This window comes from Amblyomma maculatum, chromosome 10, assembly GCF_055883805.1.
Source record: "Amblyomma maculatum isolate TAMU_Amacu chromosome 10, ASM5588380v1, whole genome shotgun sequence".
In the NCBI taxonomy this organism is placed as follows: Eukaryota; Metazoa; Arthropoda; class Arachnida; order Ixodida; family Ixodidae; genus Amblyomma; species Amblyomma maculatum.
Window position 1 is genome coordinate 164,540,350 of NC_139353.1, and position 20,052 is coordinate 164,560,401.

The 20,052-nt window shown below is 42.7% G+C and overlaps 1 protein-coding gene and 1 pseudogene across 1 annotated transcript in view; both read right to left on the reverse strand.

The window, feature by feature from the left end:
• Positions 1-8,796: 8,796 nt before the first annotated feature.
• LOC146177837 (vitamin D 25-hydroxylase-like) overlaps positions 8,797-20,052 on the reverse strand; it is an 84,034-nt gene continuing 72,778 nt past the window's right edge. The window contains exon 5 of the mRNA XM_084581693.1: positions 8,797-9,056. Coding sequence (XP_084437819.1) covers positions 8,881-9,056 — 176 coding nt within the window. The 3' untranslated portion in view covers positions 8,797-8,880. The remainder of the gene's footprint in view (positions 9,057-20,052) is intronic.
• Positions 15,934-17,346, reverse strand: LOC146177838 (uncharacterized; annotated as a pseudogene).

Here is a 20,052-nt window from a genome sequence, read left to right on the forward strand (position 1 = left end):
GAAAATTCGCTAATAATGTCGGTTTCAAGTAGGCTTCCTGAATATTTAAATGACAAAGAGAAAACTTACAAATGATACAAACAACATCCAGAGCTCCCGGCTGGTTCCCAATGTTTGCCAAGAGTTGCAGAATGAATACTGTCTGTACATCTACAATAGAAATAAACAACACAACAATGGTGTACCTCCTCGCAGGTAAAAAGAGACAGCCGAATTTTGAGGCGATAATTTATTGTCTAATTTAGGAAGGCAAATAAACAAAATTGAAAACATGTAGAGGCACGCAAACTGAAAGCCAAACATCTTACAGCAAAAATTAGCAAAGCTTGTGAAGATTTGAATCAGGTATCACCTAATTCTCTGCTACTAGTTGAACAGATTCGAAAAGGCTGCACCATTACAATGAAGAAGAACAATAGGTAATTTAAATTTAGCTAATGCGAAAATTGCTACATATGAAGAAATGCACAGGCTAGTTATAGTTTTATTACTCTTTCTGATGCTTAGCCATGTTTTTAGTATATATATATATATAAGGCAATGCGAAATGGCAAAAATAGGCATTTAGCGAAAAAGTGTCAATTAGATAGCACATGCAGCAAACAGAAGGAAACAGCTTAATACTTACGCTTCTTTCTCCTTTCACGTATTCGCTCAGAACATACTTCGAGCACCCGGGCAATGTCCTTTTTTCTTGCACGAATGGTGTCCTTCAAAACCAAGACAAGTGTCTTGTTAAGGCCAATTTCAACTGCCTCTTTGCCGCTCTTCTTGATCAGCATGTTGAAGTGATGTAAGAACTGCAAGTTTGTGTGAATGGTAGCCATAAAGAATTCATTTTACTCAATGTTTTAAGTAACTGAATATTAAAAATCATTGTACAAAAGCTAAGGCAATTGATGCCTTTGTACATATATGAAAAAAGAAAAAACTAGCAAACAGCAAATACAAATATTTACTAAGGTTACAAAACTCCAAAAGTCATCAGTATTTTGCCGCTCATCACCAAACTGCAAGCAATATTAAGGAAGGTCTAATATAAAAAATAACAAAGCAAAAATTATGATCCTCCTCCTCTCAAGTCGGCACACAGCTGAATGGCAATAAAATATGTAATATATGTCTAAACTAAGGGTCCATGCTCAGCTTTAAAAAGTAGGCTTCAATTCTTAGAGACAATCTACAGACATGCATCGTTAGCATATGAAAGTCAAATTGTTTTCTGGGCCCTTTAAATCAGTAAACTGCTTTCAACACATACATTACAAATTTTTTAATAACAGTAAGTCACAAATTTGCCTGCAATATGCGCACTGTGATGAGCAAAGCAGGTAAACATATGCGACTAAGGCAATGATAACCGCTTCATATGTACATTTAAGCAAAAGACAAAAAAAAGTAAACATCTGATCAGAATCAAACTCTGTAATAGCAATATCCGGTACAATATTTGGCCACAGAATTCAAGCTGTCGACCTCTACTTGAATGCTGAGGCATCAGTATCGAATATCCATTTATTCTAGTCTAAAGACACTACAAAAATCTAGTAATGCGGTCAAATAGTTATGTTGAAATGGGACACAAAAATAATGAAAACTGGATGGTTTGAACCACATCAGCTGACTTAGCACGTGTACAAGTGCCTTAATTGAAGCCTTGCCGAAAATAAAATACGTACCTAAATGATTCTTCGAGAGCGAACGTAAACGCCATAACAAAAGCAGCATAATGAAAATGCAACTTCACACTCCATGCAACCGCAAAATATGGTCCCCGTAAAAATGAAAAATGCTCCCATTGTGATTAAAAAAGGCAAATCCAGACGTGGGGAAGTTAACATAGGCTGATGATAGCGGCATACAGTTTACGCAGTTTGGAATAAACTATTATGCAACCAGGCCGCCGACCAGTGCACTTCGATGCCGACAGCACGAGCGCAGAGGCGTGCCGCGCTGAACGACCGCCGAGAACGAACATAGCCTCCTCGAACAGAAGGGCTGCGGGAGGACGCTCCCCGAGCAGCAGGACGGCGCGCGCCTATGCTCCGTGTAATTAAAAAAAAAGGTGGGGGGGGGGGGGGGTCGCAGCGCTCCGAGTGAGAGAAGATGACGAAGCATAAAGGAGGGTTCAGGAGAGCTAACGCGAAGTGCAAGAAATAAGGGAGGAGGGGGGTGTCGAGAGTGCTAGGAGAATTAAGGTAGTACGCCAATATGACCTTGCCGCACGAACGGAAACGGTAGAACAAAACCTAGTCGTTGCGAACTGAGCACAAGTATCAAACTGTCAAGAAACGAAAATCGTTTCTTGAACCTCCTGCGCGTACAAAATGCAAGGAAACGTAGCAGATACATTATTTCTGTTCAAGAAAGTTGAGACTGATGTTCTTGAGCGAAATCTGTGTAACTCGCCGCGACATCTACCACATGTGCGATGTCATTTTGGCAGCCAGGTGAAAACAAGCGCGTGTCCCACGTTTTCATTTCAGCACATTCTGGAGCGTTCCGGCACAAAAAGACACAGAATGCAGCAATCCGGTAGGACACTGTTCCCACAAAGCGCAATATGCGCGAGAATATGCTTACCTTTACAGACGATTGCGTCAGCCGCGCAGTACGCTGTCCGCCTCCGTATCACCGGCACCGAACCAACCAGTGCGATTTGAGCGCGAGTGCAATGTAGTCGGCGCATATACCTCTTAGTGAAGCAGAAAAAAAAAATCATCCATGCCTTCTTTCGAACATCTCAAACATAAAGCGGTGCAGCAGTCCTTCCGCCTGAGCAAAGCAAAAAGAAGCCCGGACACTTGCCGACACGATAAATGCCCATTTGCGTTAAACACCACATGTAGAAGGCACTTCACAAGCGTACACACTTCTGTAACACATATGCATGGGAAATACAACACATTTCACGAGGGTGAACAATCAAAGAAGCACATTCAGCATTCGCTGAAACGTGGTCGAAACGCACCCCACAATGCTAACGGCCATATTGTGACATTTGAAAAGAGCGTTCGTAGCTATCGGCGGCCTCCTGGCGGTGAAATTTTGTTTCAGTTTCTGTTTCATTTTTAGAAAGCACTCTTGTGTAATTTTAATTTTAGCGTTACTTTTGGTGCTTTATTTAGGTGTTGGGTTATATTAGCAGCGCCGCTTGTGTATAAAAGGCTACGAAGTTACGCAGCCATAAACCCGCAGCATGTTAGGTGATATTGCTTGCCCCTAACACCCTAAGGCATATTCTCCAACCAAAGCACCCCTTTGGCATGCAAGAGGTGATTTCCAATGGCACGAACACCCTAGACTCAGGGTGTAAGGGTGTTTTGAATCAGACAAATGCCCAAAAAGGTGTTTTTGTTTTTACAGTGTATGGCTTCAAGACTGCCAGAACCGAGACCCCCGTAAGCTACAAGCAGCTCAATTAAGGGGAAAATAGGGTGCTCGTTATAATACATGAAGGAAAGAAGCCAACAGTCGGCGAGGCCAAGGAAAGCATTGGGGATGGTACTTTATGTATGTATTTTTTTTAATGTTTACTTGAATAATCACAGAAATTAGTAATGTATTCTGTTTAGGGGAAAGATAATTAAACACAAACACAAGCCTCAATAATTGCAATCTAATAATCAAACCCCAGCTAAGGCCGGCGAGCATAAAAAAGACATGGAGAGGATTGCAAGATGTACACTAATGCGGGTGCTACACGAGGAGCTTGCAGAGAGAGCTATTTTCACTATTTACAAAACAATAGGGTAAACAAATTCACGCCGGTCGCGCAAAAGTTCGCCGGCACTGTCTGCAAAAATAACTGTGCTTGAGCCGCCACAGCGACTATAAAATTATAATAAAATACACTGTATATACAACCTGCGGTCGCGTAGCGTCATATTGCTAATTAAACATGCGCACAGCACATAGCATAAGCGGTGAAGGGGGGGGCGAAAATAACAATACGCACTACTGCGCTTAAGTGGTGTTCGTTCGTGCCTGTGATGTATTTTCGGACCGAGTTGAACTCGGTTAATGATCGGTTCTACAGAGTTTTGTGTGGTTTAGCGCTATATTTTGGATTTACGCGTCGAGACCATTCCAACGATATGACTTGAATTTGTAATTTAAAGATATAATATTCATCACAATTAAATAAATAACGATTATCAACTAAGACCGGCAATCAGGGTAGTAAGCTAAGGATATAAGCTATCTAATGATATGTCGATGTTATAATATAACTTTCATTTTTTTCTTTATCTGATTAACGGTAAACAATTGAAACCTGCATCTAGTACAGTGTGATTATAGTCGACATAAGCTATTTAACAATATCTCAATTCAGTTGTGTAAATTTCAATCCTTTAATCATTTAATAACCAATAAAATGTTGCATAAGTAAGATGTGCAAATTGTACAGTGCAATACTATACGTAAGCTATCCAACAATATATTACTTGCAGAGGTGGTGTAAAGTGCATTTTTAATCACAATTAGCTAATTAACTATAATCAATTAGGACGTACTATTAGTCCAGTGCATTTTGTACTTGGCAGACTGTCCAACAACAGACCACGTGTGGCTGTCCACTGGACGTGAGCTACACCGCCGCTGAAGACAGTGTACGCACATGCCTTACGCACAATCTACACCGCTAGGATAAAATTAAAGAGCACTGCATATTCAGCATTGGAGTAATGCGAAAGCACGGATGCTTCTGTTGGCTGCTTCTGGTTGCTTCTAGTTGCCTAATTCACTTCTTGTTTACCCATTTTAGTCTTTGGTACTTTCAAATTGCACGCCAATCCCTTCCTATGCCCTTTTTCTCTACTTCCGGTTGCGTAACGTCACATTCCTGACGACACATTAATTCATTTCTTGTTTACCCATTTGAGTCTTCGGTGCTTTCAAATTGCGCGCCAATCCCTTCCTATGTCCTTTTGGGCTCTACTTCCGGTTGTATGACGCCACATCCTTGACCTCATCCTAATTGACTGCCCTAATTATTTACTTTAGCGTTCGATACTTTCAAATAGCGCCCCAATCTCTTCCTATGCCCTTTTGTTGGCTCTACTTCAGGTTGCGTGGTGTCACATCCTTGACATCACCTTAATTGACTAATTTAATTAATTATTTTACTAGTTGATGCATTCAAATGTGGCGCCAAGCCAATAACTAATGAGGCCATTTTCGTCTTTAGTTTTACCCTTTGCCTGTAATTAATTACCTAATGAAGTTATTCGCCTAATTATTTTTCAGATGCAACATTACGTCACCCTCTATCGATCGACATCACTCATTAACCTCTACCACTTCTAAATTACTCACAACTACTGCGCATAAGATTTTGCGTGTTTGCCTTCAATTGAATATCTAATTAACTTATTGGCCTAATTAAGTTTGGGGCACAACACTACGTCACCCTCAATCGATTGACACCACTCATTAACCTCTACCACTCCTCAATTACTCACAACTGCTGTGGACAACTTTTACAATTTTTCCGGTGAATAATTACCAAATTACTTTTTTGGCCTAGTTATTTTTCCGCCAACAACATTACATCCCCTCTATCGATTGACACCCCTCATTAACCTCTACCACTTCTCAATTACTCACAACTGCTGCGGAGACGATTTTGCATCTTTTGCCTCCAATTGATTACCTAATCACCTTATAGGCCTAATTATTTTTTCGGACACAACATTTCATCACCCTCTATCGACTGACGCCACTCATTAACGTCTACCCCTTCTCAATTATAACTGTTGCAGTCAACTTTTACATTTTTCCTTTAATTAATTACCTAAATAACTTACTGGCCCGATTATTTTTCTGTCGCAACATTACATCCCCTATCTGGTGACACCACTCATTACCCGCTACTACTTCTCAATTACAACTGCTGCGGACACAATTTTGCTGATGCTGTCTGCAGATAGAAATCTGTGAACATAGCGAAGTAATGCTTTCGCATTAATAAGCCAAGTAATGCTATGCACTAAAGCTAGCCCGCGAATAACTGTCATACCCCTCTCACTGCAAAACAAAGCTCCAAACCCGCGGCACAAAGCCTCCGTCGAGTACCGGCGCCGACGAGGCTGGTAGACACACCAAACTGAAAGAGTGAAGCAAGCGCGACAATCATTCTTCCTCTAAACCACAGCCATCAGCTGTCGAATGCATCCCCCTCCTCTCGCCGCCAGACATCTCGACATCCTCCTCTTTCCCCCCGGTGAAAAAAAAAACAAATCATAGGTGCCGTCTCTTCTAAACACGGTCGCGCGCTCCTCCAGCAGTGAGGTCCGTGACGTCTCCGAGGACGTCATGTCTCCGCCTTCGAGGAGCAACCAATCCCGCGAGGCCCCGGCTGACAGGAATAATTTTTATGATCAAAAAAACAAGAGTAGGAACCTGTCCCCTTCAATCAATTGTAACCAAATTTAAATTGCCTTGAAGGCAGAACACTGCACTACCTGAAAGTGTGGGAAACACTTTATATCTTGCTAATTGGCGTAGTAGTCGATGATTGAATAGCGAGAAGTGGTGTATTTTTGACGAAATTCTCATAGGCCCCATACATTGATTTTTCGATTGCCTAGGAAACCTGCGTGTTCTATCCAGGTAGATAAAAGGATTGCAAGAAGAAACTCCACGAAGCTTATAAGAAGTAACCGGGGGAAACAACTGATAACTGTTATGCGTGACGACCTATCGATTTTTATTTTTTCAGCATCATTCAGTTACGCGGCATAGCGCCGCTGGCTGCCGCAGGATGGCGCGAGCCGTTTTCGGAGGCGCGTGAGCCAGAATCCTGGGGTCGAAAGTGGCCTTTTCGTGCAATATTATCGGAGACAGGGACAGGGCAGAAGCATGTCGCAAAATACTTGCAACAGAAACTTAACGTTCTGTTTATTGGCGACCATTTTAGGGTAAAAAGTTCCGACGACGTAATCGCGTTCCTAAATTGTGGTCATGATTGGGGGCTGGTTGCATTCTCTCTTGGTGTTAAGAATTTGTAATATTCGATTCCCTAAGCAGAAATCTTGCCAGCTGTCAATGACCACATAGAAAAACACGCTTTTGTGTCATTCAAAAACGAGTGCGGAATTGCGGCGGAAGCTTTTTTTGAGCTGCTATCGTTTCATTTTGGCCCAACCTTTGCAGATTGGATTGGCGACGTGTACATTGAAAAAGATGGTGTATTGATTGTATCTTTCCTGCCCCTGTCCTCAGCGACATATTCCGGGCTTTGCGGGATAAAAGACTGCAGGATCGTCTAGAAGAACCTGATCTGTGCCGTATTTTTAGACTTGTGTACGATTATTTTGTATTTTTACATCGTGACAAGTTTGCTTTTGATTAGCAGCTCCTAAATGTTCTTTCATTATTCTCGGAGTGCATTGAGCCGTTAGGTTGAACTCATGAAACCCCAATTATTGGCTCCATTATGTTCTTGCATCTCTCACTGTACTTGACATCATCCCATGTGTGTTGGTCCTACGAACCCAGAGCTCACAAACCCATCCTGCCATATACATCCGCTCATTCCAAACTTTTCAAAAGAGCCATCGTTTATTACGTTTTTAATAACGTCTTAAATAAGGGCTGCGAACATACTATGAAACCAAGCTTTGTAAAACAAGTGTATCTTCCTACGAAAGCGGGTTACTCGTCTCAAGTTCTTACTTCACCGGCTATAAAGCAAAAAAGGCACATAAACTCCCGGAACAGTATTAATTTTGATAGGCAAGTAGAAAAAATGAAGGTTGTTGTCATGCCATATCCTCCATGGGGTGTCGCACAACTAAAAAAAATCGGAAACCGGGCGGGTCTTGACGGTGTTTTATAAAATATAATATAGGGTCTTGACGTTGTTTTTGCAATGAATAAAAACCTGATAGCATGTGCAAGAATGTAATTGAAGAGAAGCGCGAACAGCACAGGTGTTCAACTAGGCCCGGTGTAACACATCACAGCCAGCAACTTTATTTTGGCGCCTTGTGCTGCAGATGCACGTTTGCTCAGCACGAGGCACTCGCGATTGATATAAGACTAAGCCGGGGGGAGGTTTCCAGGGATCAGAGTCTCCTCCGCTTTTGGTCGTTTACCGCCGCTCTATGCGCGGGTGAAGTCTACGCGCTGCCCGACCATGAGCGCCGGGCCCGTGTGCAACGCAGGTACACCACACACAGTCGTTCAGAGGCAAGCAGTGGTGCAAGGATCTGTAATATTGCCTGTGTTAATTCTGCTTCTAATCAAATATACACACTAGATTAACTATAATGCTATCCTTAAGGTTTGTTTATATGCCGGGCGCTCATCGGCTCGTGCTTCTGCGTGGCAGTAGTTCATTTCTTACTGTCTTTGCAGATTTAGACTTCATATCTTAGGAATTCGTGCCTTTCGCTTCAATTGGTTTTATCAAGTGATGCCTTGACAAAAATGAGCATAGCAGTTGCCATGTCAGTAAATTGATTTTTTCTTACGCTCTTTTGGATTGGGTTATCTGGTACTGAAAAAAAATTGAGAGGCAATCGGGCTCCGCCAACCAAAATATTCTAGTTCGAGATTCGTGTCAAGATTTTGGGAGCCTCTCTACCTCCAGGCTTTGAACGTACTATAGCTAGACGATTTTGCTAGGTTCTTACCTGCAAGGCAGTGGAGGGTTTGAGGGGGAGAAGTAAGGGGGAGACGAGAGGAGGAGAAAGATGGACACACGTTCTTGAACACAATATTTTATTCGCTCTTTTACAGCAATAAAATTTTGGACGAAAGTACAGACCAGCGTGTAAACAGCATGAAAATCCATAAGGTCCGTAGGGAAATCGAAGCCCCTTTGACAACGCGTCGTTTTATTTGTTCCCCTCCGATGGCAACGCTTCGCGGTCAGCGGGGCACGAAGCGCAACTTGACTGAGGCCACTTGCCCGGGAGTGACGCTGGGATCGCTGATGTCCAAGCTTCGACCTTCTTCCGGCAAGATGCGGAACCTCTGCAGCAGCGATGACACGTAGAGAAAAACCTCGGCATTGGCCATAGATTCCCCAGGACACATCCGTTTTCCTGGCAGAGACATACAGTAAGTAAATGAAATTTATAGGTGCCGCAGAAATGAAATGAGAAATCCAACAATTGGTACAAGGGTTGGAAGACTGCGTGCAGGGCCAGTTAAGCTTTTATTTTTTATTGCAAATTACAAAAAACAAGGAAATAGTTTGCATGGTTTCTATATGCCTACTCTATGTAGTATAAGAGTTACACACTACAACTACCTCTGAAATACCACCATATATAGATCGGTGGCTTTTATTTTGAACATTGTTAATGTTGACAGTTTTAACTTATTAGTATTGACAAGAAGAAATGGGTTTTTCCAAACTACCTTGGTTTTAAGAAGGCACTTTAAACAGTAAGAAAATGGAGAATACAGAGCCGACTATTACAGGGCCCCTGAAGAAGGGAACTGTGCTGCATTTCTTCTCGGGCCAAGTGCTTCGCGTTGCATAGTGATATTCTTTGGAAACACAATTTTTACAAACGATGCCGCATTGTTTCAGATGCTAGAGCAGCGACACCAACATTCAGTATATAGTACCAGCCTGCCGAATGACTATATGGCGGAAGATTTAGTTGCGTTGCATAAATCTGGCCTTTCTCTGCACAACCACAGTCTCTATGCCGCTTTCTGTACTCCCGGACAACGTTTCCTGGCTATGCAGCTACTGCGCCGTAGCTTCCGTCACAATGTTACAATACCCTGTAGTTCCAGCACATCTGCCCTCAGTTACGGTTTCAGTTTCAGTTGAACCTCTGCTTCAACTTATTTTCGAGCCGCAAACGACGTAGAAATGACTTTCTTTAGAATACTTAAGGCCGAAGTGAACGCAAATTCGCGGCTGATATAAATATCGCGCTGCGTGCGTTGCCAAAACAAAGGCATTGCAAAAGAGTGCACAAAGCCGATGTAGTTTTCGGGAGATTCCCCAGAGATGGCGCGCCACCCTGTTTGCTGATATGACAGTTGACAGCCGTGTGGTGCGGACGCGTGTTCCATTGCTCTTCCGATTGCACGTGGCTACCGGAAATTGATGGACTGGTGACAGCTGGAGCTTCCGAAAATGTCAAATAGATGAGTTCTTTCTTTTATTAACTTCATTTTGTTTTCAATTAGTGAGATTAGATGCAGTCTAAAGAATAGATTTTAGCTCTTTGTCCTAGCGGCCTAATTTACGTGATGGCAGCTGGGTTTTTTTTCGGCGTTCATTCTTTAAATATTTTGTTAGATAATTATTCTTTTTTAAGCTATTGGCATTTGCAGAATTTATTTTAACGCGTGTTTTCTAGTCGTTTTTGTGTCCTTCTTTTGCAGTCTGTATCAACGTTGTCTGTATATTCTGATAATTAATAGTACAAATAGTTCAGTTGATATATGCTTAAGATGTGCAATCAAGAGAAGGTAAAGAGTACTCAGTGTGAGGCGCAGGTTAATCTCAAGGAAACGCATTTCGACTCGATAGAGGAAGCGGAAGGCAGTGACTTTTTGTGCCGGTGTTGCGTGCTAGGTGCGCTCCTATATCTATTTTAACTAGAAAAGAGCGGTTTTGTGTTTATTAAGGGCAGAAAATCAGAAACTGCTGGGACAGCTTCATCAAATGGAAAAAAAAAATGGCCGACATTATCCTTGCAAGAAACGAGGACGGACATTCCAGTGCGGGCCACTTGGCTGGCACCAGCATCGGCATGGAAGGCTTAAGCAAAGTAGGTCAGGCGGATTCGAACCGACCGAGTTATTTAGGAGCAGCTACTAAGAATGAAAATCCCAGAGAGAAGGAGACAGATAACTGAAAGCAGGAGAGGGAGAAAGAAGGCGCAGGTGCTTATCGCCGGAGATTCTAACATGAGCAGGTGCAAGCAAGATATCTTAGAACTTTTAAAGGGTGATAAGCGAGTGTTAGTTGGAACCATTCCCAGGGATGACAATGAGGCAGTGCTGAAAGAGAGTAAATATAGGCTGTTGAAAACTTCCGCAGCGCGCAATATGGTGGTAGTAGCCGCGGGGCTAAATGATGTTCTAAATGGTGAAGCTGCACGAGTGGTGGAAAGTTTAGATAAGGGAGTTCACGATATCAGGAAGATAACACATCAAGCGCGGATAGTTGTATGCACAGTACCGGAGGTGCTAGGATCAAACGGAAAGCTGGAAAAGGAGGTGGTGACAGTTAATCAGGACATACGAAACTTATGCCTGGAGAAGCGTTTCGAACTGGTTGAGGTAAACAGGGAGGTGCATAAAGCAGGTTTTGGTAGGGCTTTTCAGCGAGATGGCATTCATTTTAACAGAAGGGTGGGAGCAGAGATCGGCTGGCGCCTGGCAGGCAGGGCTGTAGCTTTTTTAGGGGGTCCGCGAGGGCGCCTTGCAATGAGGTAGAAGTGAAGCAGAAGAAAGTGTAATAACGGAGGCTGAGCCCTCCCAAAAAGTGAGGAGGAGGTCGAGAAAGAAAAGTACAAAAAATAGATCTAACACTAGGATGAGCTACATAAACGTACAAGGAGGTAGAAAAAGAGCGAAGTGGCTATAGATAGAACAGCAGCTGAAGGATGACAAAATAGGTGTTTACGCTCTATGCGAAGCTCATCTCAGGGATCTAGAACATCCGCCGTTTATAGAAGGCTACGGCCGGGAAGGGTGCAACAGTACGAGAACGAAAAAAAAGGTTGGAGGGGTATGTATTTTGATATACACCAGGGAACAAAATGGAAAAGAATAAAAACATCTTGTAAAGAACATACCTGGGTATCAGCCACAATTGTCTGCATAAGGACGTGTGCAGGAATATTTTTTAGGAACAGGACGCCAATTCAGACAAGAAAACAAGGATCATCTTGAATGTCTCAGTGACAATATAAGCCAGTTTGGAGACGGGGCCGATATTATTCAGCTGGGGGACATCAACGGCCACATCGACGATCTGGATGGATACACGGATTGTAACGGGAAGCTAATGCTAGATTTCTGCGAGCGACACGATCTAGTTATAGTACATAGAGAAACAAAATGCGAAAGACACATCACGTTGGAATTCCGCAAAAGGCAGACGACCATTGACTATTGTCTAATGTCACAGGGAATTTATAGCAAGGTCTCAAAAATGAAAATAGACGAAAAAGGGGATTGTAGTCTGGGAAGTGATCACAAACGTATCAGACTACAGATGGGGCCCTTGATGATAATAGAAATGGAACTTAGACAAACAGTAAACGCAAAATTTAATGACGATCAAACAGCGCAGATAGCAGCAGACATAGAGGAAGCAATAGAGAAAAGCCCCATGGAAGACTGGGATTATGAATAGGTAGAACTACTCGTAAGGAGGAAAATTAAGGAGGTTAAAGTAGCAAACCTGTGGAATGGAAACAGGAAGCCACAGAGCTGGTGGAATAAGGAAATCAGGAAAGCCATTGAACAAAGACTGGCTGCTTCAAGGGAACACCGAGTGGCAAAGAAAGCACAGGTATTTCAGGAGGAAATCGACCAAATATGGGAATCATATTGACAAAAGTAACTTGATGTACTGCAGGCCCTCGTCAAAAGTAAAATAAAGCAGTCCACCGATCGCTGGATGGCTGACATACACGATGCCACTAGAGGCGGACCAAAAAATTTCCGGAACCATATAAGCTGGCTAGGTAAAAATAATAAAAACAAAAACAGTCCCGGAATAAACACAACGAGGGAAATCGTTTAAAGGGAGACAATGCAGTGAACTACGTTACATCAGTTATAGCCGAGTCATTTAAGAGCAACGATAGGGCAATCTCCACAATTCAGGAAGCAACACAAGAGAGCAGAATACAAAGCAGCTAAGAACTGACCAATCTAAACTGGAAAAAGGCAGAAAAAAATATTCCTTAAAACACATCTACAGGAATAGATGGAATTCCGATCAAACTGATTAATAAACTTGGTCAAAGAAGTAAGCAAACGTTGTTAAAAGCTTTGGAAACATTCATAACGAATAAGCGAATTCCGGACAGCTGGCGGCAGAGTAAAATAAATTTGATTATAAAGGAAAAGGAGAAAGGATGCACATAAAATCCTACAGGCCTATTACCATAACATCTGTTATGTACAGGTTGGCCATGCAGGGTGTGAAATTAAAGGTGCAAGCATGGGTAGAAACTAACAAGATACTAGGAGAACTTCGGAACGGCTTTAGTAAGGGTAGGCGCATAGATGATAGCCTGTTGGTGCTTATCCAATGCATCGAAATATCTAGAGTGGAAAATAAACCTTTGTGTTCGGCCTTCCTGGACATAAACGGGGCGTACGACAACGTAAACAGGGAACTTCTGTGGAACATATTAAAAAAAAAGAGTTCCTACAGGAAATATACCGGGATAACAAAGTAGAAATTACATGGGAAGGGATAAGAAGTACGGAAGCTGTCAAGGTATGCAAAGCATTAAGGCAAGGTTGTCCTGTATCACCGCTGCAGTTGATGCTTTATATGATAAACCTGGAACAGAGGATGCTAGAAGGTAACCTAGGTTTTATCCTGTCATATAGATTAGGCGGGAATGAGGTAGAGCAGCGCCTCCGCTTGATGTATGCAAACGATATTGTGCTGCCAGCTGAGAGTCCGGAATATTTTTAAACTCTAGTTAAGGATAGCGGTGACGAAGAGGATGCTCTAGGCTTCAGTTTTAGCGCAGTTAAGTCGGGTCTGATGATTTTCAGTGGCTCAGCTTATCAGGGCCTTAAAACACAAGACCATGAAATACCCAGAGAAGCACAATATAAAAATCTCGGGGTGTGGGTAATTGAAGGATTGACATGCATTGAAAAGCATGAGCAATCAGTTAGGGCAAAAGGGCAAAGTAATGCCGGGATAATGAAGCATAGGGCATTGTAGGGATACAACAGGTATGATGTTTTGAGTATATTTTGGAAAGGAATTAAGGTACGCGGGCTTAAGTTCGCAAATGCGGTTTTGAGCCTAAAATTAGAGGTACATTCGACATTAGAAATAAATCAGAGAGCCGTCGGACGATTAGCACTCGGTGCCCACGGTCAAACCACAGATGAGACGGTACAGGGAGATATGGGCTGGGCATCTTTCTTAGTACGGGAAGCTCAGAGTAAAATATTATATGAGGAATGGCAGAGGAAATTGGACAGTAAGAGACGGGCTGCTAGGAGGAGGAGGAAGATGGGGAGCAAAGGCAGGGAGGTTAACCGGTAAAGGAACTGATTTGCTACCCTGCACTGGGGCAGAGGGGTAGGTGGTTATAAACGTTGTGAGTTAGAGAGGGATGGGTGATGACAGTACAGTCACATCACAGACATGTCACATCACGTCACAGTCATATCATGTAACATAAAAAATCATAGCCTTTCGATCAGTCCTGTGCTTTTCATAAAGCGGAGGAGTGCCTGGGAGGCCTTCACAGCAAAATATCGCCTTGGCCAGGGACCTAGGATCTTAATTGCAGTTAGTGGGCGTCCATCTAGACGCTCCAGCTCACGGCATAGGCACTGTCTTTCCTCGCTGTATATGGGGCACTCACAAAGAATGTGGCCTATATTCTCATCGCACCCGCAGTTTGTGCATGCAGGGCTATTTGCCATACCTATCACAAAAGAATAAGAGTTTGTAAATGCTACACCAACCCACAGGCGGCACCGAAAAGTTTCTTCACATCGGGGTAGGCCAGGTGGAAGCCGGAGCTTCAGGTCAGGGTCCAGGGATTTTAAGCGGCAGCTAAAGTATTTAAATACCTATACCTAAAAAGCGCTGACCCACAATGGAGGAAAAGAACTAGGAAACTAACCTCTAAGTATGCTGGTCACAAGGACGAAGAAATACAGTGCCTTAAACAACAGGTGAAAAACAAAGAATGTAAAAATCGGATAAATTCGATAGAAAAGAAACAGAGTGGGGAACTATATTGAAAGAGGAAAAGGCAGATCAGGAAGGAAGCTTTCTTTGATACCTCAAGAGGCAGTGCCCAACCTTTTGAAGCTAGAGCAGAGTGCCTTAGAACATGTAGCTATAAAAAAAAATTTAACAATGAAGATGACGCATGAGTAATATCGGGTAACTGCACTGAAACAATTGACGATATTATACTCGGATGTAATGGTATCCATCCGGAAGTCGATGCAGGCGCAGTCACTCTTCCTTAAGCTCTGGGGTTTAGAGATACCAGCGATACCAGTGGCCGGGTGAATAAACCTGCGATAGAAGCTAGCAAAAAATGACTGGAAGATTGGTGGCTTAAAAGCAGAAAAGAGAGATAATGTTAGTAATGTAGAAACAAAAATTCAGTAAATAGAATAAAGGTATAGTTAACCAATCTAAAACCATAATTAAGATATAGGGGGAAAATGAGCATGATAACAACTGCTACCACCCCGTTTCATAGGGGACGCTCCTATATTCCATCCATCTATTCACGACAGTTGACAGCCGTGTGGTGCGGATTCGTGTTCCATCTCTCCTCCGATTGCACCTGGCTAGCCTATTGAAAAAACATATATATATATATATAAGGACCTATTCATATCAGGTTATTGGACATGGGAGTTGTGGGAGCGGTAGTAGTAGTAGGAGTCGCAGGTTATGTGCGTTGTAGAATGTGGTCAGCGCCCTCGTTGTGCGGAAAATGCAGATGCAGGCTAAGAAGACGTTCAGGTAAATAAAAAAATGTACGTAAATAAAAAAATTGAAACAAAATGAGTAGTTGTCGCGCCAGGAATCGACCCATGATCTCAGGGACCACACCGCATACCAGCTCAGCACGTTAACCACTACACCACGGCGACTTTTTTTGTTCTGACATGGTGTTTATTATACGTGGTTAGGTACAAAAAGGGTTATGTACACATACTATTTACAATACACTCAGCCATTGGTGAGATGCACAACAGAAAACACAACTAAAAGGCAGGCAAAGATGAGCACCGTGTCACCAGCGGAAACCAATCAGGTTGAAAGACATTTTCATCATAAGTGTCCTTCAGTTGCAGCCTCATTCTGCTAAAATAGAGTCTAGGTAGAACAAGAGGTTCAGCGTTACGATCAAACATGCGTGTCTTCCACAAGCTATGAAGTTCAATAACGAAAAACATGTGATATGGTTCGTAATCCCATTGTGTAACAGCAAGATACCGCACACTGTACGAATTTAGAACAAAGTCTTTCTTTAGACTTCTTTGCAGCACATACCAAAAAGGAATTGCGTCTTTACAATTATTGAAATAGTGCTCAATTGTTTCAGGCACATCACGCTGACAGCAGTTTAAAGAAGATACAAAAATATTTTTTCTATGGAGCCATGTGTTAACAGGTAGAGCTTCGGTGTGTAATTTAAAGAAATATGTTTTCGTGGAAGGAGAAATCTGCATTTTGCGCACCCTCTTTAACACATCATGACCCTTAAGACCAAAGTATAAAGAACGATACTGTGGCGGCGGAAAAAGCACTGCTATCAAATCCTTGTATAGTATATTGCGCGAAACAGAATATAAGTACTCATTCGAGAATCGTACTTTCAAAAACCGCACCGAAGCATAAACATCCTGCATAAATCCTAGTAACTGCGCGCGGTCAGTAAAATCTGCAGAAACCACTGAGTCAGGAAGCAAATTCATGAAATTAACTTGTAGGAATGCTCTAATAATCGGATGTGAACAATCATAAAAAAAGAAAAAACGGGCAACTAACTGCCTTACATACAGATGCACTAAGCCGAGCCTCCCTGCACAAACAGGTCTGAATAGGTTATAACATGGAATCGGTTCAAAATTGGATGACCAAATAAACGTCGCAAATATTCGGTGAAAACGCTGGATGTAATGCCTAGCACAGTGGAGGACCTGAAGTGCATAATAAAGTTTTGTCGCCAAAAACATGTTGCAGGCCTGAGCCCGACCGAATATTGAAAGTCGATAGGGGACAAAAGCATTAGCATAACGCTGGACGACTGGAACGCGCTCTTTCCAGTAATTTGCACTCGGCTTAAATGCATGCAATGGGACGCCCAGATATTTAGAGGGCACATATGACCATTCAACTCCTGCATATAGGGGCGGTTTTGAGCCCCACGAACCAAACCAAAGGCCTGAACTCTTGGAGTGATTCATCTAAGCACCAGAAACAATACCAAATTGTTCTATGCTGGATATAACCTTTTCTATGCTTGGTTTGTCAGTGCAGAAAAACGCAAGATGATCCGCATATGCAAGCACTTTAACCTCATTTCCAAGGAGAGGGAAGCCATGGATACTAATGTTATGTAAAACACTCAGACAAAGTGGCTCCAAGTAAAGAGCAAAAAGCAGCGGAGACATCGGACAGCCTTGCTTTACAGAGTACGGGGCTTGATAGGTGGCAATTTACAATTAGGCGAGTCGAACAATTTCTATAGCAAAGTTGCACTCCCTTCAGTACTACAGAACCAACGTTCGCTCGTTCCAGAAAAGAAAACAGGAAAGAAAGACGAACTCGATCATATGCTTTTGCGAGGTCGACCTGAAGTAAAGCAACCTGATCATGAGAGCAGGAGCACGATTAGAGGATAGTGCGCGCAAAATATACATTACTTTGTATGCCACGGCCCCTCAAGCCGCACGTCTGGTGAGGACCAATGAGAACAGACATTGCGAACTATAGGCGATTTGAAAAAAATTTGGCGAAAATCTTGTAATCCACATTTGCCAGTGTGTTTGGTCTATAGCTTTCCACTTAGCGTAATTTTTCTTCATCATTACTCTTTGGAATTAGGACTGTGTCGCCTTTTGTAAAAGTCTCGGGAAGGGCTTCTAGGTGAAAACTCATCACGAAGACATCTAGCACAATAAGAGCAAGAACAATTTTAAAAGCTTTGTAAAATTCAGAGGAAATGCCATCAGGACCAGTAGTTTTTGAGAGAGGTAATTGATCAATTGTCATTTCTAGCTTTTGCTGCGTGAAAGAGCTACTAATTACAGAAGAATCATCTTCTGATAGAGGGGTCACTAGGGATATGAAACGCTAGGTAATGTCAGAATTTCTTACAGGAGGAGTGGCACTAAACAACATCGAGTAATAATCCACGAATGCGGACGTAACCTCATTCGTACTCGTAACCAATGTGTCATTACGCATTATTCCCGGAATCAGCTTTGCAGTTACATGATGACGTTCAGCAAGCAAAGCTTGCTGCGTCGGCCGTTCGCAGTGCAAAGCACGCTTGACTCGAGATCGAATTAAGGCACCCCTGTATCGTTCCGCATCATGCCTTTGTAACTCACTTTTGACACTAGCAATTTCGTACGTATATGATCCAGGGGATTCACATTCTAGTTCATGCAGGTTACACAAGTTTCTGTTAAGTGCCACCTCCTGATATTTCCTGTAGAAAGATTAATTGAGCCAAGTTCAATTGCTATCGCACATACTTCCTGCTAGTACATTTCCCAAGCGGGGAATGTAGGTTTCTGGAGAAACATGATTGGAGCTGTGAGTGCACACGAATGATAAATTCTTGGTCATTTACCAGCGATGAGTTTAACTTCCAAAGTTTCCACTGCGACCTTAACGTTGAATGGTCATTGCCATCGGGCCGGGCTACTACCATGCAATGATCAGAAAACGAAACCGGTATAGTTTCGCAAACAAGCCAGCGGGAAACTAATGTACACGGTCGTCCACTTCTACCTTGAACACCGCTCTGCGTGGCCAGCGCTGCGCGGAGCGCTGGCCACGCAGAGCGGTGTTCAAGGTAGAAGTGGACGACCGTGTACAAGATGCATAGACCGTGAGAATGCCCCTGAATGTGGGTGAATGATCTAGAAGCATGGCAGGACACCCCTGTATCAACCAGTCCCGCATCTTCTGTAACACGTAACAAAAGTTACCCGCTCTTGTCACTGCGTGCGTCTGGACTAGAACGATCTATGGGGTTGCAAACACCGTTGACGTCGCCCATTAGCACAAGATGTCGGTCACATCAAATAAGCTACACCACGGCGACCGATGGTTAATCTGCTTATAATTGTCCTTTTCTATTGCTACTTTGCTGTTTCGCACTTCGCATCTGTTTCTCAAGTGTGGTCATCCTTCGACGATTGCCAAGCAAACACGCTGAACACTTTTCTTTTTTATCACCACATATAGGCAATATCATCCATCATTCAAACGTATCAGTTTTTTGCACGTACACCTAAAAATATGCGAATATGTTATGTACTGGCTGTTTTTCATCGCCATGTTAGAGCGCGTTTTTCTCTCTACTAGAGATATCTTGTACGGAGCCGCTTCTCATATATCACCTTTTTACTTCACCTGCTGCCAGCGGAGCAGCGGCGGCAGTATTTCACTTCCCATCAGGCCTTTTGAATATGCAAACCCATAAATAAACATCGCTGTTGATATGCAACTATCAATGAATAGTTCGGAGGGGGCGACGTGAGTTTTGAGTTATGCTCGAGCATATACCTATGTTCATGTGGAAAAGCGAATTTATTCCCTTGCACTTCCGCATTGCAGACTCGTTATCAGTTACAGATATGAACGTGCACCATAAGGTCGGAAAACGTGCAGCGATTGTTGATTGTAATTACCTCATTAACACTTCTTTTTGGGCAAGTTCTTTCATTTTTGGAAAACTTTGAAAGAGCGCAAACACACACGACCACTAAGGACAAGAGACGAGACACAAGACGAGACACATTGTAATTACCGCATGCGCTCACAGGAGCGCATTAAGAGATCTAAATGCAAAATAAGCTTTCATGTTCATTTCGTTAAAAATTGAAAAAGACTTTCTTGTTTTTAATTCTTGATTCAATTTAGATGGCACACCGCATGCGTATATAAAACTTTGCCTTTTCAACCTTGCATTAACGAATTAACGAAACGGAGCATATCCAACGCCTGTATCATAGTACAGAGGACCTATTCACAACTCCGAAAATTCATAATATATATCCCACATGTGATATACAGGAGTTAAAGGAGTCTGCTGCAAAGAAGAAACAGGACCTATATGCATATCCTGAGCGTCCTTCTACTAG